Below are 24,633 nucleotides of genomic sequence, written 5' to 3'. Positions count from 1 at the left end.
TTAGCACCTGTTTTTACAATGAATGGTTTCCTTAATTTTTCTTTAATTGCACACAACTAGGCAAGAGTCATTTGTGAAACTGCTACTTTGTTCGTGAGACCATGTGTAATTATGTGATGAAATTAATTAAACTATATCTAAGAACTAACCAGGGCTAATACGTTAATTGCCCATTGTAGATTATGGCTGGATGTGTAAAAGTTGCTGCAAACCTTAACCGTGCATAAATCTAATGTTTTAAACTGATGTATATCTGTGGAGTCAATGAGTCAATGGAGAGGCATAGGAGAAAAGAAAAGATCATTTTGGTATTGTTAGTCATTACTAATTTAGTTGATTAACAACTGCCTGAATTACTCTCTCAGATGTTCTCCGAGTAGTAGTGAACAATTTTCTTGTGATATTTTACTACCTGTCTTTGTTAATTTGGGTATCTCTGCTTTGGGATCTGACTATAAATTCGCAAGTGCAAAGTAGAATGTATTTTTGGGATTTGAATATTTTTTGAAATGTGTTATACTTCCAAAGCCACATTTAAGGGATTAAAGTTTCAGCTGACTACTTGTAAAAGATTATGGAAAATAAGTTGTGTTATCTGCAGTATTTAGTGATTTAGCCATATGCATTAGCTTATTGCAATGATAAATGACTTCTTCACACTTCAGAACTTTTTCTTGCTGTTCTTTAAAAGTTATGCAGTATGTTATCTCTATGGTCTGTTATGTGGAGAACAGTAATATCATGATACCCACAGGAAATTAAAAGCAACACAGATTCTTTCGAAGTGAACCTAGTTTATATCTCTATAATGCGTATTTTGGTAAAATCGAGTTCGGTATTTCAATTCGTAGTCTTTATTTGTTAATGTGAAACCTTTGAAAGTACACTAATGTTACTAATTTGCTGTTGATTTTCATCAATACATTAGTTTAATAGACCCAGTTCACATAAACTAGAAGTACTTGCATTTATTTTAATCAGTGTGACTCCCAAGTAATATTACCATAAATGGCAGCTCTGGCAGGAAGCAATGCAAAGGATTTAAACATATGTGCGTATGTTTTGAAGATATTAGTTGTTTCATTTTAATCGGATCAGTTTCTGTCAAGACCAAATACAGTTGCATGCGTGCAAAACATGCCACTTATTCTAAAATTAAATTAAATTCTTTACGAGTATTAGAAACCACCTTAGCGGTCAGATAACACGGTGACCTAGTTGTTAGAGGTTGCATTTTAAGCAGTAAAGCCAGGTCAGCCGCATACCCACAAATCCACAATGCAAATATCAAGAAACTTCTGTATGCTTCCTGTACAAAACCGTAATCAATATAATATGTGCTGCTGTATTTGAATGAAGTTTTAAAAGTAGGACGTATGCTTTTTCCTTGCCACCATCATTCTTTTTTGTAATGTGGAAGAGTTAAAACCAAACAGCACCAGTTACATATTTTACAAACCATCTTCAGTTTGTTTGTAATCTGCTGTTTTGTTTCTTTTCTGTGAAAGAAATGCATACCACAGGAATGTTGGACGGGAAAAGATAGGTTGTAGTCCTCTATTGACAAATAGGCAAAATCCTATTTCCACAATATCATTTTCAAATTTAGAATTTTTAAATCATCCTGTTTAGGTTTGAAAAAAACAGCCATGCTATTTGAAATAAATTTGTTTTTATCAACTACTAATCCATTTAAGTTTCATTTGCCTTTTGCATCGTCTCAGCTTTACTGCAAGCTTAGGAGATGAGCTTTTGTATTTGCCAGTCACCAAATTAATAGGTTTCATAAAGATGTACCAAATGGAAATATTAATAGTAAAATTCCACTTCTAGTGCAGGGGAATATACATATGATTTGTACTTACCCCAGAAAAAGTTTTGCTGACATGGTGTGACTGAACTGAATAGGCTGTTAGATGCCATACTTCTTCTTTCAAATATACTTTTCGTCTGTGGTTTTGGTGTCCTTCGAAGTCTTAAACTGAAAATATAACCATTGCAGAGGAAGTTTAAGAACTTGCCAGAAGTGCTTAGGTGAGCTGTTTGATGTCATTAACTTGTTTGGCCACAAAATAACATACAACATGCAAAAAGGACAAATAAACATTTGATGGGCAAGTATTTACTGTAAAGACTGTGGTTAGCAGGCACTTACTGACAGAGTTGGTCTTGGTGGCTGGTAGTGACCTGCGGAGATTAACCATTTAGAACCAGAGGTTCTCTCGTCGTCCTGGAGAGAAAGTTGCACCACACTTGTGGTTCTGTGGTTGTTTGTGAGGCGAATGAAGCATTTACACAATCCAAAAAGCATGAGCTTTAAACTCTTCATGTGCTCTTACTGGAGAATCTGGATCACATGGCTTGTGACATCATGATACACAAAGCAAAGTGGGACAGCCTATCCCTGTGGGTTTTTGACAAAAGACTCGTGGTAGAAATCTTCCTGGCATAAAGAGGGACCAGCTTCACGTTATATGACTCATGGGGATTTGGACAGCAGTACAAATGCAGTGAAGGGAAAAAAAAAGAACAAACTCATCTACAGATGAAGCATATGGGCAGCAGGAATGACTCGTACTCCGTTTAGTCTTACCAATGCAATGTCATTTGTGGAGAAAACTGAACATAACTTGCTGACAGTTGTGTGAAGTTCTTTAGATCAGTGATGACTAACAGTAAAATAGTGAATTTGTCCATTATTGAGAGAGTATGATTTATATTTGTGATTTCTGAATGAACCCCCCCCTCCCCTTGCTAGCATCATGCTACTCCTTTTTGAAAGAAAGTCATCTATGTTGGGGCTGGTTACCAGAAGGTTGCTTGTTGTACATTTTAAACTGTAACTGCCTGTTGTTGAAGTGCAAGCCATGGTATTCCAATTCAAGACTGAGGGTAAATCATGTTTTCTGTTGCTGCCTGGGAGCTTTGCTTGAATAATGAAATGAATGCAACAAATCGTTTGTTTATTTCAGTAAAATGCAGCAGAAGTTTGTTTATTTCAGTAAAATGCAGCAGAAGTTTTCATTTGTCATTTATTGGAATTGATCAGAGTGCATTGCTATCTATCAATTGACTAAAATGTAAAAAATCTTTTTTTGTTTTAAGTAGTAGAGCAGCAATAGTCACAGAATCCATACATACAGCTCCTCAAAGGGGGGGGGGGGGGAGAGATCTCACTTAAAGTGCATCTTTTTTCTAAACTTTTGGTACATATTAACGTGATTGTGAATAAATGCTATCATTCCTCTTAATTACTATTCTTTTGAGTAATTATAAAATACTGTACTTCGAAAACTAAATATCTTCAGATTTCTATTTTATTTAAATGGAAGAATCACAATAAAAGGTACACGAGGTTAGTGTTCGGTAAAAGATGTTGAGGATAATATTTTTAAAAACTTTTTCTTTGTGTACTTCATTAATTTTGCAAAGCAGAGCTGATGTCAAAATTGTACATTTTGTTCAAACTGGGGAATTTAAACCAATCCATATTGAGGTAAATCAGTTTGAACTGTGGACCTCTAAACCAGAAACACATTGAAATCAATCTTTTTAGAAATCCTCCATGGAGATGGGTTTAAAACTAATTTAAAATTGACTTCAGGCACAGTATTACAGGTCAGAACAAGAAAGTATTCAAATATGTTTAATTGAAAAGTAAAAGACTTTGCCCACCTGTAGTACAAGAGTAAATATTAAAAGTTTCTGCTCGTATTCCATTCAAGACCACCAATTTCATCGCAAAGATAGATGCACAATGGGAACTGGTGGAGTACGAAAAGTAAGTTGAATGGTTTGGGCTGTGGTGCGTGTGAGTTATGTCAGTTGTGTCATAAGTGGTTTCCTGAACTCACTGTTTCCTGACGCATGTTGTATTTGAGAGTTTGAATTCTTTTAAACCAGCAATATTGATTAGGTTTGGAATGGAATTACCATTGCAGATGTCATTTGAGAAGCTGTTGAGTAATCCCAGATTGTGAGATTATACTAAAGATTCAGTAATGGAGATATAAAACACAAATTTGCTTTAATAAATAAAATTTGCTTTATATTAACATTTCATAATATATAATTTCTAGAATAAGGACAAAACATACTGGTTTTGCAATAGATTTTACGCAAGCAAGCGTAACATCAAGAATGTAAAGCTAATTAAAAGTGGTTCTTTCTGTAATTATGCATCACTAACACATGAGTATATTCTGTCAAACCTTTGGACCGATTAAACAAGGGAAACGGTTTTTATTATCTGAGCCATTGCCACCAATATCAAGTTGTACATGGGCTTTAATGGGAGCTGAATCATATTGGCACACCTGAACAGTTTAATTTGTTTTGCAGAGCAGCTTGACCATATGGAATGTCCATCCTGTAACATGTGGAAAGTTGTGGACGCTTCCTGTGGCTTAAGCGATCATATGTATACTTACCCTTAGTGTTGGGTGGGGTTACTGGGTTATGGGGATAGGGTGGGGGTGTTGACCTTGGGTAGGGTGCTCTTTCCAAGAGCCGGTGCAGACTCGATGGGCCGAATGGCCTCCTTCTGCACTGTAAATTCTATGATATACAGGGAATGTCACCATCTGCAGAACTTGAGCTCCAGATTTTAGAACTTGTGCATCGGCTGGAGTTAAAGTGGCACATCCATGAGGCTGAGAGCTATATCATAGCATGTTTAGGGAAGTGGTCGCAATGCAGATTAAGGGAGTACAAGCAGAGGGGGAATGGGTAACCATTAGACAGTCTGGGAGAACCAGGTAGGTAGTGCAGGAGTCTCCTGAGTCCATCTTGCTCATGAGCTGGTTTACCACTTTGGATACTATTGAGGGTGATGGCTTCTCAGAACAGTGTGGCTCAGCTGTACAGGAGGGGAGGAAGAGGAGCTTCAGGAGATTCAGTAGTTAGGGGAACAGACAAGTGTTTCTGTGGTTGTAGATGTGACTCCAGAATGTTGCCTCCCTGGTACCAGGGTCAAGGTTGACATAGAGCTGCAGGACATTCTTATGGGGATGCAGAGGTCGTGGTTCACATTGGTATGAATGACATAGGTAGAAAGAGGATGAGGTCCTGAAGGCAAATTTTAGGTAATTAGGTCTTCAAAAGCCATAATCTCCGCTTTACTACAAGTTCTGTATGCTTGTGAGTGCAGAAATAGGAAGATAGAACAAATGCAAGCTGGAGAGATGGCACAGGAAGAAGGACTTTAGAAGAAATTTCTGAGGCACTGGGAGTGATTCTGGAACAGTGGGATCTGTACAAGACTAGCATGTTACACCTTAGCAGGACCGGAGCCAATATCCTGCCAGGCGAATTGCTAATGCTGTTGGGAATGTTTCCCTTGCAGTGACCAAGGCTGGAAACTGAATGTTCTGGACTATTTAACTTGTAGGAAAGATAAGTTTAATAACCTGCACGGGACACAGTGGCAGGTTTGATTGTTTCCCCCGTGTGGCTCGAGGAGTATGAGCTTTCCCGCTAACTATGAGGCTGATAATCATGTTGTATAAACGGTTGGCCAGATAGGAACCGACCAACACCGAGAGAGGACCCAGGTGAGTTTTAACCGGGCACCTTGTAAATATTATGTTCTTATAAATAAACATCTTTTGTTTACTTGTCTGACTCCCCTCGGGTTTATTAAACTGGCGACGAGGATAAACTGGAACTATCAATTTGCAACTCTGCTCGACTACACTGCTTCTCCGTGACTTTGCTACTCCTCGAACGAAGGTCCGGCGTGAAGCACTTCACTATGCCTTTGGTCGATTGGAAGCTTTTGGCTCTTCTGTTAAATCCTGGAATCAGTATGTGGAACGCCTGTGATACTTTTTCAAAGCAAACAACATTACGGAAAATGAGCGTTAGATAGTGATCCCATTCATAGGATGAGGAACGTGCACTAATTAGGGGCCTCGCATTTCCACCACCGCCAGCGGTAGCATTTGATCAGCCCATCGCGCTGATGGAGAATCATTTCAACCCGACTGTCCATATTTGTGCAAAGGTACGGATTCAATATGACAAAGGTTGTAAGGGGAGTCAGTTGTCAAGTATGTTTCCCCTTTGCCAAAAATGGCCAAATATTGTGACTATGGCTCTGCGATGGTGGATATGCTCCGTGACTGCTTAGTTTTCTGTATTAACAATCCCAAAATACAAAAGAAGCCCCGAGATGAAGGTTCCTGAACATTGCAGCAGGCCTTGAAAATTTCTCTTTCACAGGAGAGTGCCGCTTGGTGCATACAGAAACTCCTGGGAACGGAGATAAATGTTGTCTGCACCCCCCACACCGCCCTTCAGCGACTAGAACGGACTGTCGCAATGCTGTACGCTCGATGTCCTGGACAGTAGCACGCACCCTCCAGATTTGGGAGGTGCTGACTCCGCCTCCTGCAAGAAGTGTGACCCGGGGTTGTCGAAGCCGCCGGTAGTGTGATGGACAGCGCCCTCACCGCCCGGGTCGAGATAGACATTGTGCTTCCTGTTAGTGTCCTACATTTGGATGATGCTGGAGACGAGTCGAAAATGGAGGTGAAATGTGTAGCTGCACCACTTGTGGCCCCTATTCATATCCCTGTGCAGATCTACAGACACTTCTTTCAAATGGCGTTGGCTACAGGCGCTGCCGTCTCGGTGGTGACGCACCACTTGTTTGACAGGACACAACACTGGGTAAGTCAGTTTTTGTTGGCTATTTCAGCCACCCGCCTTGCCATGTATACAGGGGAGGGTTTGGCTATTCTGGGCTCCACGCTCACCCCGGGTGTTAGTCCTTGCGCCTTCCCCTCATTGTGGTTCAGGGAGACGGCTGGGTCGGAATTGGCTGCGCTATTTGCAGATCGACTGGCGATGCATCCTCCAAGTGGAGACTGGGGGGGGCTTATATACGGTACTGTGAAAGTTCCCCGACATTTTTGGGCCTGGCCTTGGGAAACTTAAAGGAGCCACGGCAAAAATCCAGGTGAATCTGCAGGCCCAGCTCTATTTGTTTTGTGCTCGACTGGTCCCTTGTGCTATTGTGGGAAGATCGAGGCCGAATATCAGTGCTTGGAGAGCCTCGGTATGTTTCGGTTGGTTTGTTTCGCCGACTGGGCAATGATGGTGGTTCTGGTGATGAGACTGGATTGAACTGTCTGCCTTTGCGGCGATTACAAGTTAACCGTCAGTACGGCATTCTGTTTAGACCGATTTCCCCCTACCTCAAATTGAAGATCTCTATACCACACTGACAGATGGTTCTGCATTTATCAAGTTAGATATGAGCAATGCTATTTACAGCTTAAACTGCACAAGGCCTCGAGAAAATATCATAGAATCATAAAATCACTACAGTTCAGAAGGAGGCCATTCGGCCCATCAATTCTCCACTGACCCTTTGAAAAAGAACCCTGCCACTTCCAGCCCTATTCCTGTAACCCCACCTAACATTTGGACACTAAGGGATAATTTAGCATGGCCAATCCATCTAACCGGCACATCTTTGGACTTTGGGAGGAAACTGGAGCACTCCGAGGAAACCAATGCAGACATAAGGATAAAGTGCAAACTCCACACAGTCACCCAAGGTCAGAATTGAACCCGAGTCCCTGGCACTGTGAGACAGCAGTGCTAACCATTGTGCTGTGGTGCTGCTCCTATCAATGCTCATAAAGGATTGTACAAGTACACCCGGCTTCCATTCAGCATCTCTTCAGCATGTACCATGTTCTGACGCGTCATGGAGGGGATATTACGTGGTCTTCCATGCGTTGCTGTCTATCTTAATGATGTGTTGATCACAGGGGCCACACAGGCTGAGCACCTGCAAAATCTTGATGCGGTATTGCAGAGATTTTCAGAATATGGCATCCGCATGCGCAAGACGAAGTACGTTTTCAATGCTAAAGAGATGGTGTATTTGGGCTACTGGGTCGACCGGGATGGCCTGCACCCAGTGCCGACAAAGTATAAACTAATAAGATGGGCCCCCATGCCATATGATGCTAGAAAGCTTCACTCCTTCTTAGGCCACATCAATTATTATGGCCGTTTTATTCCAAATTTAGCGACAATCCTGATCCTCCCCCCCCCCCCCCCCCACAACTCACTTTCTCCTTCAGAAATGCTGGCCCTGGGTTTAGGGTGATGAACAGGAGGTTGCTTTCCAGCTGATGAAGCAGACATTGGTTTTGTCGAGAGTACTGACCCATTTCAACGCAGCTAAGCCCCTGTATCTGACATGCAATGCATCTCTGTATGGTATTGGCGCGTCTTTTCCCTTCGGATGCGTGACGGCCAGGACTGTCCGATAGCTTTTACCTCCAGGACGTCGATTGTCATGAAGTGTAACCATGCGCACCTGGAGAAAGAGGTTCCGGCGGTCGTGTTCGGAGTCGAACATTTTCATCAGTATGTATACGACCACCATTTTAAAATAATTATTGATTATAAACCACTGCTTGGCCTATTTCGTGAAGATAAGGCAGTGCTGCCAATCACATCTGGTTGGATCCAGAGGCGTACCAGTATTCTTTCAAACACCGACCGGGAACACTGATAGCGAATGCGGACGTGTTGAGTCGTCTTCCCCTACCCGTGGTTTTGGTGGATCTCTCCACAGCTGGCACAATTGTTGTGCTCCTAAATTCCTTGGACACTCTGCCCGTGACGGTGCCTGCATTCATGAGTGGGCACATTATGACCCGGTGCTGACTAAGGTATGACATTTGATTTTGTCTGGTGGACCATGGCGACGGCTTCCAATGCAGTTAAAGGCATTTTCTATCAAAGTTTCGGAGCTGACCGTTGAGCATGATATCCTCCTGTGGGGCACGAGAGCCGTTGTCCCTGAAAAGGGGCAAGCATTGGTTTGAAAGACCTTCATATGGCACATCCGGGTATTTGCAAGATGAAAATGGTGGCAGGGAATTTATGCAGATCTTGAGCTGGTCGCCCAGCGCTGCTCTGTTTGCCAAGACCATCAAAAGCTTCCAGCAGCGGCGCCTCTGCACTGGTGGGAGTGGCCTGGATGCCTCTGGGCTCGCTGGCCTGCATTTCACTGGCCTGATTTTAGGATCCATGTTTCTCATCTTGGTGGATGTGACTCAGTGGCTCGAGGTCCACAAAATGGCATCCATCACCTCCCACACAACCATTGAACAGTTCTGCACCTCTTTTGTGGCCCATGATTTATCGGAGGTGCTCGTTACCGACAATGGAACCTCATTTACCAGCGAGGCCTTCGCCGTATTTGCGAAAACGACTGGCATTTGCCATGTTTGCACTCTCCTTTTCACCTGCTGTCAAATGAACTGGTGGAGTGCGCCGTACAGACAGTGAAGCGAGGCCTAAAGAAACAAGCCACAGGTTTGATGGATACCCGGTTGGCACGTTTTTTATTCTCATAGAATTACACCTCCTGCTGTGACTGGGTAGGCCATGGCCAAAATGTTGGTGGGTCGCCGACTCTGGACTCGGTTGGGCTTCTTGCTCCCCCACATTGGCGCAAAAGTTCACCGCGCACAAGATTTACAAGAGCGTTGCCGACAAGGCTCCGTCTTCTGCGTTGCTTTGCACCTGATGAGGCGGTCATGCCTGTAACTTTGGTGAAGTTCCTCGCTGGCTTCCAGAGGTTGTCTTTCATCAAACCGGTTCCGTATCATACCAGGTCTGTTTTCGAGGTCAGCTCATGAAGCATCACTTAGATCACCCCCATGCCCAGCGGTTCGCCATTGGGGAAGCTCTCCTCAGGAGAACTCTGCCGGATTGCACTGGTTCGGAACCTGTGCATCCGACTCAGTCGTCTTTTTCTCATGATGCCTGATGTTTCTTTGTCTGATTCCGATATTGAGAAATAGACCTCTGGGATCTCTGATTTGGATGTCGTTGTTCAGCTGCCTTCGGAGTGCTCTCCACCCAGACGGTCCAGCGGCAAGCGTCATTCTCTGGCTCTATCGCCAGCTCCTCCGTTCCCAGGCAACAATGTGCCAAAGTGCCTGCGTCATCCTCCACCCGCCAGGACTGCAAAGTGTTCTTCTGTTCCTTCCTTGTCATTGGTGTTTTTAATTTCTTCTCTGCCTACTCGTTGTCTTCGTCCTCATCATTCCCTTTGGGGGCCTTCTGACTTTGGGGGGGGGGGGGGGGGGGCAGGGATGGAATGCATGGGTGGGTTTGATTGTTTTCCCTGTGTCTCTCGAGAAGTATGAGCTCCCTCGCTAACCATGGGGCTGATGCCAAGTTGTATAATGGGTCGACCAGATAGGAACGGGGTCGCACGGTGGCACAGTGGTTAGCGCTGCTGCCTCTCAGCACCAGAGACCCAGGTTTGATTCTGACCTCGGGAGACTCCCTGCGTGGAGTTTGCAATGTCTCCCTATGTCTACGTGAGTTTCCTCCCTGTGCTCCAGCTTCCTCCCACAGTCCAAAAATGTGCAGATTAGGTGGATTGGCCATGCTAAATTGCCTCTTAAGAGTCCAAAGGTTTAGGTGGGATTATGGGGTAGGGTGGGGGATAAGGTGGTCCTTCGCAGGGTCGATGCAGACTCGATGGGCCAAATGGCCTCCTGCACTGTCGGGATTCTGTGGAATCGACTGACACAAAGAGAGGACCTGGTGAGGTTCAACCGGGCCCCTTGTAAATAGTACATATTATAACTGAATGTCTTCTTTTGTTTACTTGTCTTACTCCCCTTTATTAAAATAAGGAAAGAAGGTGCAATAGTTGCTAAAGGATGAGATCAGTGCATTAGTGCATCAGTGAGAGAGATCTCAAATTGGAAGATTAAAATGTAGAATCAGCTTGCGTGGAGCTAAGACAGAACAAGGCGCGACAACTATTGGTGGGAGTTATTTGTATGCCTCCAAATAGTAGTGGTAATATAGAATATATTCAAGGGATGACATTTGTTGCCCATTCCCAATAGCCTGTAATTTGAGTGACTTACAGATGGATGGCAGATTTCCTTTCCTAAAGGACACATGTGAACCAGATGGGTTTTTATAACCTTTGATGATGGTTTCACCATTACTGAGACAAGCTTTTCAATTCCAGATTAATTTATGAATTCCACCAGCTGCTGTGGAGGAATTTGTACCCAAATTCCCAAAGAATTCACCTGGACTTCTGGATTGCTCACCTAGTGACATGACCACTACGCTGTCATCTCCCCGCAACAAGCAAGTAGGAAATAGTGTCATTGCCTTTATTGCAAGCATATTTGAGTACAGGAGTAAAGATGTCTTTCTGTAACTGTACAGAGCCTTGGTGAGACCGCACCTGGAGTACTGTGTACAGTCTTGGCCTTCTTCCCTAAGGAAGAATATATTTGCCATGGAGGGAGTGCAACAAAAGTTCACCAGATTGATTCCTTGAATGCAGAAATTAAGGAGATTGAGCCTGTATTCTCTAAATTTCAGAAACTGAGAACACACCTTACTGAAGCATGCAAGCTTTTTACAGGGCTTGACCGGGTAGATGCAGGGAAATTATTTCCCTTGGCTGGGGAATCTAGCATTGGACACATAGCCTGATTTTAAATAGTCTGATTGAGAGACCGAGGCGAAAAGGAATTTCTTCACTCAGAGGGTGGTGAATCTTTGAAATTTCTATCCCAGAGGGCTGTGGAGGCTCAGTCATTGAATATTTTCAAGACCGAGATCGATGGATTTCTAGATAATAAAGACACCCAGGGATCTGGCAATGGTGTGGAAAAATGGCATTGAGGTAGAAGATCAGTCATGATCTAATTGAATGGCAGAGCCAGCTTGAGGTGAAATGGTCTCCTACTGCTCTTATTTCCGTGGATCCTATGTTTGCAGTTAGAGATATTTTTGGTAAACGGTTGAGATATTTTTAATAATAATAATCTTTATTGTCACAAGTCGGCTTACATTAACAGTGCAATGAAGTTACTGTGAAAATCCCCAAGTCGCCACATTCCGGCGCCTGTTCGGGTACACAGAGGGAGCATTCAGAATATCCAAATTACCTAATAGCAGGTCTTTCAGGACTTTTAGGATTCAATTCCGATCTCTTTGGACTTACAAAATATTGTCTGGCTTCTTAAGGTGGATATCAGCATACAGTGATTGGTTTAAGCATATAGGACTTAGTTTCAGTTTCATATTTGATGTGGGTATTGGTGCATTGTAATTTCCTGCCTTTTTTTGAGCTTAAGTTGAATTTTCCATTAATTTGCTTTAGAGTTCTGGACTGCTGTAAGAACAGTTAAGCTGTATTTACTCCTGGCTTCCATTAAATTTCTGTCGCAGGAAAGAGTGGAGGAAACTCCTTTTCTTCATCATTTAGTATAACAGGGATTTTGGGACGGTGAAATCGGATATTTTGTAGGATTCATATTATTGGATTGCCATCATACTGTGCCTTGGTACTCATTCACCACAAAAACTTGATTGCTTAATTCAAGTTTGCTTGCCACAAGAAAACCCTTGGAAATCATAGCCCGGATATTATGGTCAGCAGCTGACCTCGAGGAAGGCTGCCCACAGAGATTTAGAGGGATCTAGAGCACTGATTTCCTCCTATTCTGCAGTGACATTCAATCTGGCACCATCTATAGAGGATCTGTTATGTCTCAGCAATAATGCCATCAAGCAGGCTAAGTAGCCAAACAGATTGACGATTTCTCGGACAGCAAATTGGGAAGTAAAAAAAATCACACAATTCATTTTGTACTGTATATGCGCATGTAAAAGACAAAATACTCGGGGTCAACTTTGCATGGCTAATATTTTTGAGGGGCTCTTTCAGTTAAACTGCTCCCCCCCCCCCTATAGCTAGCATGGTTCTCAATAGAATCCATAAGGTGATGGAAGGAGCGGGTTTGCACTGCTGCCTCAGCGCCAGGGACCCGGGTTCAATTCTGACTTGAGAATAAAACTGATGGCTAGCTAGTGATGCCCATAAATTGTGAAAGAACGAAAGAAAACTCCTAGGTTGTTCTCTGCATCTCTGGCTAGTACCAGTAGCAATTATGTTTTTGCACCCTGCTTTTCAGTTCTTGCCATCGATCAGGGGCCTGAATTCTGTCTTGTGCCTCCAGTCATATCGTAGCAGATAGCTAGAGTCTAATTGCTGCTCGCTGGTTCCTGGCGACCGAAGTGGAATTCCTGTTGCTAGATGATCGACTGGCTGTGGATTGTTTCTGATCTCTGCTGTTATCGTTGGGTAGTTGAATGCTTTATTTTGCTGGTTGGCCTTTGGTGTAGTTGGCTCGGTTTTGCCTGCTTGTTGGTGGCTGCTGGTTGGGTGCAGACCGATGAATGAACTGAAGTGGATTGGCTAGCACTGTTACTTTGTACCCACCTATTCAGTAGATAAAGAACACCTGATTCAATTGGAGAGCTTCAGCCTGAGAGTATATTTAATGTGATTTTAATTTGATTTTAATGTGATCATGTGCTGTATTTTTAAAATAGTTAACTGGATTATAAAATATTTTTGCATTTTATTGATTACTGAGGGAGACAAGGGTTCTGGGGGACAGGCAGGAAAGTAGAGTTAAAGTCACAATCAGATCAGCCATAATGAATGGTGGAGCAGGCGTGAGGGACCCAAATGGCCAACTTCTCCTATTTCTTATGTTCTTGTATAAGGGAAAAATGTAATCCACAATCCTAGAAAATATGGCATATGAAGGGCAACAAATTAGATTTTCCAGGAAGGGAGCACAATTGAGACTCTCCACCTCACTCAATGACATACAACATACCCATTACACTGCTGAATCTTACCTTGTTATTCCAACAGAAAAATATATATTTGCAGAACTCAGGTTTGGAAGCAGTTTCTCCAGCAAAAGAATTACAAAGCTGCAGCCAATAAATAGTCTAGAATATTGAAGGTATTTGAATCTCTTAGAAATTTCCAATTGCCAATGGGAATCCATTGATCAGATCAGTGATGTGATGGGTCTACTACTAAGCTTTATTTTTGACCTGATCTAAAAAGCAATAGCACATTGTGCACAGGGATTCGCATTAGCAGCAGCAGCAATTTTTCATGGGTGTCCAATATATAACATTCTAAGCAGAGATTTAAAAACTGGCTGTTAAAAGCTATAAGCAGTGGGGCAAAACTACCTATTTAAGTATTATATCAGCTCATTGACAGTTTAACTGGACATCAAGGCTATAATTTGGACTCTGGGTACATAAAAATCATTGTGATTTCTGTGCATGTAGATATGTGTGTATGGAATGTGGGGCAGGAGATTAAGGAATGCTTTTCATAGGACACCTACTTCAGTGCCCGAGTAGCTGTACTCCTGTGTCTGGAAAATATACGGTTCTGCTCAAAATGCTGTATAACTTATGGAGATCCACTGTTTCCTTTGTTTCTCCCTTTTTACTGAAAGGATAAAGAAACAAAAGGTTATGTATGGGAAAATCTGTAAAGGTGTCTTGAGTTACTGCAAAGGATGTGGCCAGGCAGAGACCGGTAACTGTTACTACCAGTGTCACAATCGTATAATACCTTATTTCAAATCTTACATAAAATTTACATTTGATTTTCAGTATCCCCTTTTGATTTTTACATTTTCATTGACAAAATCGGAAAGATGGAAATGCGACTTGTGGTGTATACTTCAGACCCACCAGTTTGAAGAATCATTGGAAGCAATTCCTAGAGTAAAATTGAATTCTCTTCTCTTCCTACTTCATTCCAATAGCATGGGTGGCTCTCAGATCTTTCATAAGTAAAGCAAATTATGCTTTCTGCTTTAGGCACTGAACGAAAGCAAATTTAGATTTGGTGTGGTGAGAAATTCACCATAAAAGTTAGGAAAGAATTTGCATTTATATAGCTTCTTATCATGTCTTTTGGATATCTCTAAGAACTTTACAATCAACTAATGAGTTTGGTGGGCAAACTTGGCAACCAAATTGTGCACAAAAGTTTGGGTGACTGCATAACTGTTCCTTTTTAATTTGGGGAGAGTTGGCCAGGAAGTTTAGAGGCCTTCCGAGTCTCATTTTAATAGCATAAATGTGATTGTTCATGTAAGCTTGAGCAGGTGTACAGGGACATTGATTAGGATTTCATTTAAAAGACGGCCTTTACAAAAATGCAGCACTTACTCAGAACTGATCAAAGCTAATTGAACTGAAACCTCAAACTCTGTTCCTCTCTCCATAGATGCTGCCAGACCTACTGAGTGTTTCCAATATTTTCTGTCTTTGCTTCTTAAGTACTGCACACTGGTCTTAAACAGCCCATGCTTGCAAAATCCCAAATAAAATTTACTGTTAGATGAGATTCCATGATTGGGCAGCACTTGCTGAACAATCAAGAATGCTCTAAAGAACATAAGAACTAGGAGCAGGAGTAGGCCATCTGGCCCCTCGAGCCTGCTCCACCATTTAATGAGATCATGGCTGATCTTTTGTGGACTCAGCTCCACTTTCCGGCCCGAACACCATAACCCTTAATCCCTTTATTCAAAAAACTATCTATCTATATCTAAAGGCTACATTAATCAATTTAAGTTAATAGTTTTAGCTTGTATCGTGGCTCATTTATGCTTGTTCGAAGCAACATACATTCCTACGCTGGGTCTTGTTCTCTGCAAACAAAAGGAATATGTTCAAGCTTTGTGCCATTTTTGAATTACCCGGGAGCTATCGTTTATTTTCGTTCTCGGCCAATTTTGCAACGTCTTGGCCAAGTGGAGTCGACTTGCAACCCTTTCCCCCTGTAATATAAATTGTTGTGATTGAAATTTGGCATTCTTGCATTTGTCCTTATGAATGCACGGCAAAAAACTTTGATAACGTGTCTCCATTTTCAGCAATATTCAATGTCTGTATGACCAAACAAAATGTAAATATCCAGTAATCAACAATTAAAATGCTTCCTTTGAGAACTGCACTCTTTATATGCTTATATTGTCAAGTATCTTCATAGTGTGCTGACCTTTGTCTTGACATTAGAATTTTTAAGCAGATGCTTCTCTCTGCTTGAAAGACTTTCATTTCGTGAACCTAAATAAAAGAATGTCCTTTGCTTCAATTTCTCCTTGGTACTTAAGCTTGAAATTTCTTAACTTATGTGACCTCCTAGGCATTTGTTTCACTCTGTTGCTTACGTGAATACTTCTCTTATTAAGATACAGTTCTGAATTAGATCCAAAATGCCAGAATTCCAATGGCGCGATGTGAGGGGAATACGTGTGCGAGGTGGCTCCTGCTGGAAAGCTGATTTTTTTTTTGTTGCCCTTTTTTCTGGTGCCACGGATCTTTTACCTTTCAGAAGTTTCTGAAATTTAACGGGGAAGAGTTATCTCTCCTCTGAGTTGCCAAGAGAGGCAAAGTCCAGATAAATTCAAGCCGAAACCCGTTGACTGGTTCTGAAGCATCTCAGGATTCAACTGGAGTTAAGACGGTGGAGGTAGCTTCTTCCTCTCCTTCCACTCCACTAATGGCTGAGGCTCTCAGCAGCATTTTGGCGAGTGAGCTTTATAAATACCAACAAAACCTGTCGATGGAAAGACCAATTGAAGAGGGCTTGGTCTCCATTCGTTTGACTCTTCCACAAGTAAGACCTTCGAAGCTCATGGAGCCACTATTAAGAGCATGGAGGAGGCTTTATCGGATCACAGTGATCAGATCACCTCTGTGGAGTCCAATCTTGCTTTGGTGGTTGAATGAAATGAAATGAAAATCGCTTATTGTCACAAGTGGGCTTCAAATGAAGTTACTGTGAAAAGCCCCGAGTCGCCACATTCTGGCGCCTGTTCGGGGAGGCTGGTACGGGAATGCAACAAATCTTTAAAAATCAAATTGAATGGCCTGGAGAACAGAACATTTGTATTGTTGGTTACTGGAGGGGACTGAGGGCTGAACCCCTACTGAACATTTCTCGAGCATATTCAATAAGATGGTGGATGGGGGTGTATTTGCATTCCCCCATAATTAGAACTGGCCCATCGCTCACTACGACCTTAGCCTTGTTCTGGAAATCTGCCTCATCCGTTGATCATAATATTCCATAGTTTTAAAGAAAAGAACAGGCTCTTCGATGGGCAAGGGAACATTGTGATCTTAAGTGGGAAGGACACTCCATTAGATTGTACCAAGACAGGAGTGCAGACCTAGCAAAGAGAAGAGCCACTTTATACAAGAGCCATCTTGTATAAAAATGGAGTCAAGTTCGGGATGGTTGTTGTGGGTCAGGGTTTAGAGAACCCCAAAGTGTATCATGGAGTTCACCTGACCCACAACATTTAATACATTGTGGTATGGGGAGCACAGGGCCCACTCTACAAGTGTGGTACTTCAGAAATGGAAAAGTTCTTTTTTTTAAAGCAAAACAATGTTTATTCTTTGAACTCAAGTTAACCTTTTTAAAACAAACAGTGAATATCTTAGCAACCATTAATTCAAATACACCTTCCAAAGAATACAACACTAAGTAATCTGTATGCTGTCCTTTTAACACCCAGAAGACTGAACAAACCTCTAAACAGAAGCACATCAGGGTTTACATTCAATACTGAAAACATTTAAATTTCTGAATTCACCAAATGATTAAGAGACAGTCCTTCATGGCAGAGAGCATAGCAGTACAGCTGCACTTTCTGACTTCAGCTGCAACACACTGCAATACGAAACCAAAAGGACAGACACGCCCAAGCTTTTCTCAAAGTGAAAGTAAATAGCAGAACCAGAGCTCAGCTCCACCAACACTCTAACATCACTGCAGTAACCTGAGCTGCCAAATATTTCTTAAAGGTACCTTTCTTAAACACCCATTTCTGAAAGGTACTCTCACATGACACCTCCCCCCAAGAAAAAAAAATAAACCATCAACTTCAAGATGGTTTTATTTTTCACCTTTTCACCATTCTTTAAGAAATGCACACAGCAAATATACTTTTTCGTTTAAAAAAAAAAACCCACGCAAACAGGTATAATAATAGTCCATTTTTTTTTTCGTTCTTCTTCCTCCAACTGAAATTCCGTCTCGATTGACAGCCTTTTTGAACAAGAGGTCTCTGCACGATCTGTCCATTTCTCTATGCCTCGGCATTTCTCTTTAAAGTCAGATACTATGGTTCAATCTGATCACAGAATCCCTTGTAATTCTCCAACACAAGAGCATTGGTTATCACAGCTTTCAGGCCGTCAAATGCCTGTTGAAAGTCCGCTGTCCATTGAAACTTTCGACATTTCTTAAGCAAGTCCATCAGTGGAGCAATCACACTGCAAAACCTTTGCATAAATGTTCGATCAAATCCACTCGTGCCAAGAAATCGCATTATTTCCCTTTGTCTTGAGGGTATTGGAAACTCCTCAAGGAAAGTGATTCGGGCTTTTCCAAATTCACTTTTGGCCAGGTTTATCACCAAACCCGCCTCCTGAAATCGATCGAATAACTCCATTAGGTGTTTCAAATGTTCTGTCCATGTCTGGCTGAAAATTACCAGATCGTCGATGTATACCGCACAATTGGGTAATCCTGAAATGACTGTGTGAGTTAACCGTTGAAATGTGGCTGGTGTGTTTTTCATGCCAAATGCCATAACTTTGAATTGGGATATACCATTTGGAGTCACGAAAGCTGAAATCTCCTTCGCCCTTTCGGATAAAGGTACCTGCCAGTAACCTTTAAGTAAATCCAGTTTAGAAATAACAGCTGATTGTCCCACTTTCTCAATGCAATCCTCCAAACGTGGGATAGGATAAGAGTACGTTCTTGTAACTGCATTAACCTTTCTATAGTCCACACACAACCGTTGGGTACCGTCTGGTTTAGGCACCATCACTATGGGTGAGCTCCATTGGCTGCAACCCACTTCAATTATGCCATTTTTAAGCTCACTCAATCTCTTTGTTAACCTGTGCCAATTTTAAAGGGTTAAGTCTATATGGATGTTGTTTGATTGGAACAGCATTTCCCACATCTACATCAGGTTTAGCTCACTGGGCTAAATCGCTGGCTTTTAAAGCAGACCAAGGCAGGCCAGCAGCACGGTTCAATTTCCGTACCAGCCTCCCCGAACAGGCGCCGGAATGTGGCGACTAGGGGCTTTTCACAGTAACTTCATTTGAAGCCTACTTGTGACAATAAGCGATTTTCATTTCATTTCATTTCATTTCAGGTATAGCCATTTTAGTATTTCCCAATTTATCTCCACAAACTTGCTCATGTGATATCAATAACTCTTTCAGGTCAGTTTGTTTTTCCTCTGGAAGATAACTCAACAATTTATCCCAATTTTTAAGAACACCCTCATTTTCCAATTTAATTTGAGGTATGTCAAATTCACAGTAATCTGGATTTGGTTCGTCACTTTGAGTTAGAATCATTAAAACCGCCTCCTTTTTCTCTTCTTCCCTTTCAAAGTACCTTTTAAGCATATTCACATGACACACTACCGGTGAGTCTTCCTTCTATCTGGTGTTTTTATCACATAATTCACCTCACTTAATTTCCTTTCAATCTGATAAGGTCCGCAAAACCTTGCTTTTAAAGGTTCCCCTACCACTGGTAACAACGCTAAAACTTTATCCCCACTGGCAAAACTACGAGCTTTAGATTTCTTGTCGGCTACCTGTTTCATCACGTGTCTAGCCAATTCACCTGCTCTATTTAATCGTTCCCTAAAATTTGACACGTAATCCAATAATGTAAGTTCTGATTTCTCACTCACCAATTTTTCCTTAATCAATTTAAGTGGTCCTCTTACCTCATGACCAAAAATTCGTTCAAAAGGACTACATTTGGTTGACTCATTCGGTGCATCCCTAATTGCAAACAGTACGAATGGAATTCCTTTATGCTAATCCTCTGGATAATCGTGACAATAAGCCCTCAACATTGTCTTTAATGTCTGATGCCACCTTTCTAACGCTCCCTGCGATTCAGGATGGTACGCAGTTGATTTAAATTGTTTTATTCCTAAGCTATCCATAACTTCTTTGAATAACTTTGAGGCAAAATTTGATCCTTGATCCGATTGTATTTCTATGGGTAGTCCATATCTAGTAAAGAATTTAAGTAACTCCTCCACAATCTTTTTAGCTGTAATATTACGTACTGGAATGGCCTCTGGAAACCTAGTAGACACATCCATTATAGTCAAAAGACATTGATTCCCACTTTTTTTGTTTTAGGAAGCGGTCCTACGCAATCAATTAGGACCCTTGTAAAAGGTTCCTCAAATGCTGGAATAGGTATTAAGGGCGCTGGATTTATCACTGCTTGAGGTTTCCCTATCACTTGACATGTGTAACATGATTGACAAAATTTAACTACATCTTTATGTAGGCCAGGCCAATAAAAATGTTTCTGGATTTTAGCTTGAGTTTTCCTTATCCCCAAATGATCTCCCACTGGTACCTCATGTGCAACTCTCAACACCACCTTTCTAAACCCTACCGGCAACACTACTTGATGAACTTCTGCCCACTATATGTAAAGGTCTCCATTTTCTCATCAAGCTATCACTTTTACGGTAATAATACTCTGGTATACACTCAGATTCCTATTCCGTGTATGCTTTCTGAGACATCTGTTTTATTTCTAGATCTTTTTGTTGTAACTCCGCCAATTTTCCTGAACTAAAAATATCTGCCTCATCCTCCACCTGTTCTTGTTCTTTTTCAACCATCTAATCAAAAATAGTTTCTGATAATTGCACTTCAACATCATCTTCACTCTTTGATTTCTCCTCTTGTCTTAACCTGTGACTTTGTGACCTTGTTGCTACCCAATCTGGAAAAATCCCAGGATATTTGGCCTTCAACACTTCAGTTGTCTGATTTTCCATTGGCTCAGTAGGCATCACTCCCACCTGTGATCCAACTATATCATTACCCAAGATAAACTGTATTCCTGGACAAGATAGTTTCTCTATTACTCCACTTACCACTTCACCACTCTTCACTGGACTTTCCCAACCTTACCTTATATAATGGAATGCTACTCCTCTCACCCTGAATTCCACATATTACCACCTTTTCTGGCAACATTCTTCCCAACCTACATAACTCCTCATCTCTTACCATTAAAGATTGACTAGCACTCATATCTCTTAAAATTGTGACTTCTTTACCTGCTTCTCCTGATACACATGAGTAAACTTTACCCACACAAGTAAATTATTTGAAGAGATCTGGCACCTTCTTATCAATCACCTCTTGATCAGGCTGTACAATCTTTTGCACCTTCTTCGCTTCACTTGGGCTTTCCTTTACCACTTTAACAAACCCTACTGTCTCATCCTGTTTTACCACATCAGCCTTTCCAGTGCTTTTCTTCAACCACCAACACTGTGACTTTACATGGCCTAGTTTATTACAGTGAAAACATGTGAAACTTTTGATTTCTTTTGCACCCGCCTGGATTTCTTTTTTAATCTGAGGTACACTCTCCTTATTATCTCCCATCAGATCACCTTTACCTTTACCATTGAGTATTTCTCATGTCCACAGTTTCTATACCTCACAGGCTGAAACTGATTCATAATCATCTGCCATTTCTGCTGCTAATCTTGCAGTTTTAACCCTCTACTCTTCCACATGAGTTCTCACTACATCAGGAATTGAATTTTTAAACTCCTCCAAAAGTATAATTTCTCTGAGAGCTTGATACATTTGGTCTATTTTCAAAGCCCTTATCCACCTATCAAAATTACTCTGTTGGATCCTTTCAAACTCCATGTATGTTTGACCAAATTCTTTCCTTAAATTTCTAAACCTTTGTCTGTAAGCTTCAGGCACTAGTTCATATGCACCTAAGATGGATTTTTTCACCTCTTCATACGTCCCAGACACCTCTTCCGGGAATGATGCAAACACTTCACTAGCTCTACCTACCAGATTTGTTTGAATCAGTAATACCCACATGTCCTGTGGCCATTTCATTTCTTTAGCCACCTTCTCAAATGAATTGAAAAAAGGCTTCTACCTCCTTCTCGTCAAACCTTGGCAATGCTTGGACATATTTAAATAGATTCCCACCAAGCTTTCGACTTTGACGCTCTTTCTCACTATCCTCATCACTATCATCCAACTGTACTTTCCCTTTACGTCTGCCAACTTTAACTGACTGTCACGTTTCATGGCCATTTTCTAAAGTTCAAACTCCCTCTCTTTATCTTTTTTCCTGACCTGTATCTCCCGTTCTCTTTCTTTTTGTTCTGCTGGGGCTATTCTTTCTTTTCTCCTTTCTTCTCTCTCCTTTTCTTTTTCCTCTCTCCCTCTCTTTTTCCACTCTCTCTCTTTCATATTCAAGCTGCTTTAATTCTTTCTCATGTTCCATTTGTTTAATTTGCAACTGAATTTTTTGCCATTTCCATTGAGTCAAACTGTACCTCAGGCAACTTTAAATGCTTAGCCACCGCCATAATTACCTCATCTTTTCGCATTTTGTCAGGTAATGTTAACTGCAATGTTTTTGCCAAATCCAACAGTCTGCTTTTAGTCTCTGACCGTAAGGTACTGCGTGTGACTGTCTCCACCCCCAAAAACTTCTGAGCCTCTGAAAGAGCCATTGTCCACAACAACTCCCCACTGAAACTAAAATACCACACCTGAAAAGCAACCACAATATCCTCACCCCTCACTGTCTTTAAGTTTGCTAAACCAATATAATAGATAGACTTTTATCCCGGACGAGCCCCCAATTGTTATGTGTCAGGGTTTAGAGAAACCCAAAGTGTATCATAGAGTTCACCTGACCCACAACTTTTAATAGATTGTGGTATGGGGAGCACAGGGCCCACTCTACAAGTGTGGTACTTCAGAAATGGAAAAGTTCTTTTTTTTAAAGCAAACAATGTTTATTCTTTGAACTCAAGTTAACCTTTTTAAAACAAACAGTGAATATCTTAGCAACCATTAATTCAAATACACCCCCCAAAGAATACACCACTAAGTAATCTGTATGCTGTCATTTTAACACCCAGAAGACTGAACAAACCTCTAAACAGAAGCACATCAGGGTTTACATTCATAATTCTGAATTCACCAAATGATGAAGAGATAGTCCTTCATGGCAGAAAGCTCAACAATACAGCTGCTTTGGCTGACTTCAGCTGCAACACACTGAAAAACGAAACCAAAAAGACAGACACACCCAAGCTTTTCTTAAAGTGAAACTAAAAAGCAGAACCAGAGCTCAGCTCCACCCACACTCTAACATCACTGCAGTAACATGAGCAGCCAAACATTTCTTAAAGGTACCTTTCTTAAACACCCATTTCTTAAAGGTACTCTCAGATGACATGGTCAACCGGCTTGTCTCCGAGTAACGTTTGGGGATAAAGCCCACTTGTTTGCATGCTAAGGACAATGAGGTTGGAGCAGCAGAGGATGGTGGCTTCCATTCTAGAAGTGGATCACCATACTCGCTCAATCCAATCCAGAGCTATTGGCAAGCTGAAAACAATTGCTGACCAGTTCGAACTATTGACCACTAGCAAGGCTGTACGTCAGTTATAGTGCTCCAGGGGTACTTCTGTACGGGGAGAAGCCCAGTCGTCTTCTGACTCAGCAACTCAAACATAAAGCGGCTTCCCGGCAGATCCCTCAGATTAATCCGGGTGGAAACCTCGTTTCCGTCCTTCTCCAGGTCAATGGGGTTTTAAACCATATTACCGCAACCTGTATGTATCGGAGGTCCCTGCAGAGATAAATCGATTATGTCTGACTTTCTGGTAAGTCTGCCCAACTGTTGATGTGGACAAGAGCTGTGAGATAGACTCCTTGTTGCGTCCTGATGAGATTTTAAAATATATTGTCTAATGCAGTCTGGCAAGGCACTGGTTGGAATGGCTTTCCGATCTGGTTTTACAAGAGGTTCTCATACCCTTGTTTTTTTTTTCTTAATAAATTTAGAGTACCCAATTAATTTTTTCCAATTAAGGGGCAATTTAGCTTGGTCAATCCACCTACCTTGCACATCTTTGGGTTGTGGGGGCGAAACCCACGCAAACACTGGGAGAATGTGCAAACTCCACATGGACCGTGACCCAAAGCTGGGATCGAACCTGGAACCTCGGCGTCATGAGGCAGCAATGCTAACCACTGCGCCACCGTGCTTCCATAGCTCATACCCTTGTTATTGGACATGTTCAATGACTTCATATCTCGGTTTTCATTGCCTCCGACTCTCACTTAAGCTTCTATTTCTTCACTCCTCAAGAAGGACAAGGATCTGATCGAATGTTATTCATACCGACCCATCTCACTTTTAAATGCGGAAGTTAAGGTGCTTGCTAGGGTTGTGGCGCTCAGAGATTCAGCCAATATACATTGCTTTTTAAATGTTATTCTTTCTCCCTCCCCTGCACCCGAGCCTGAAGTGATAGTATCGCTTGATGCTGAGAAAGCATCTGATAGGGTCGAATGGGAATATTTATTTGAGATCCCTGGGCGATTTGGATTTGGCCATAAATTTGCCTCTTGGATTCGCTTTTTGTATAATGTCCTTACGGCCAGCGTTTGTATGAACACTACATTCACATTAAATAGGGGCACTAGACAGATTATCATGGAATTTACAGTGCAGAAGGAGGCCATTTGGCCCATCGAGTCCGCACCGGCTCTTGGAAAGAGCACCCCACCCAAGGTCAACACCTCCACCCTATCCCCACAACCCGTTAACCCCAACCAACACTAAGGGCAATT

At 41.8% G+C, this 24,633-nt stretch overlaps 2 protein-coding genes across 7 annotated transcripts in view; one reads left to right on the top strand and one right to left on the bottom strand.

The window, feature by feature from the left end:
- The window catches only part of LOC140410681 (runt-related transcription factor 2-like), a 257,444-nt gene extending 255,179 nt beyond the window's left edge, over positions 1 to 2,265 (bottom strand). The window contains exons 1-2 of the mRNA XM_072499075.1: positions 2,156 to 2,265; positions 1,866 to 1,981 (exon numbers count right to left, since the gene is read on the bottom strand). Of these exons, the coding sequence (XP_072355176.1) occupies positions 1,866 to 1,923 (58 nt within the window). The 5' untranslated portion in view covers positions 1,924 to 1,981; positions 2,156 to 2,265. The remainder of the gene's footprint in view (positions 1 to 1,865; positions 1,982 to 2,155) is intronic.
- The window catches only part of supt3h (SPT3 homolog, SAGA and STAGA complex component), a 622,281-nt gene that overhangs the window by 79,391 nt on the left and 518,257 nt on the right, over positions 1 to 24,633 (top strand). The gene's annotated exons all lie outside the window — the stretch shown is intronic.

The sequence above is a fragment of the Scyliorhinus torazame genome, chromosome 4, assembly GCF_047496885.1.
Source record: "Scyliorhinus torazame isolate Kashiwa2021f chromosome 4, sScyTor2.1, whole genome shotgun sequence".
NCBI lineage: Eukaryota > Metazoa > Chordata > Chondrichthyes > Carcharhiniformes > Scyliorhinidae > Scyliorhinus > Scyliorhinus torazame.
This window is presented reverse-complemented; position numbering and strand designations above follow the sequence as displayed.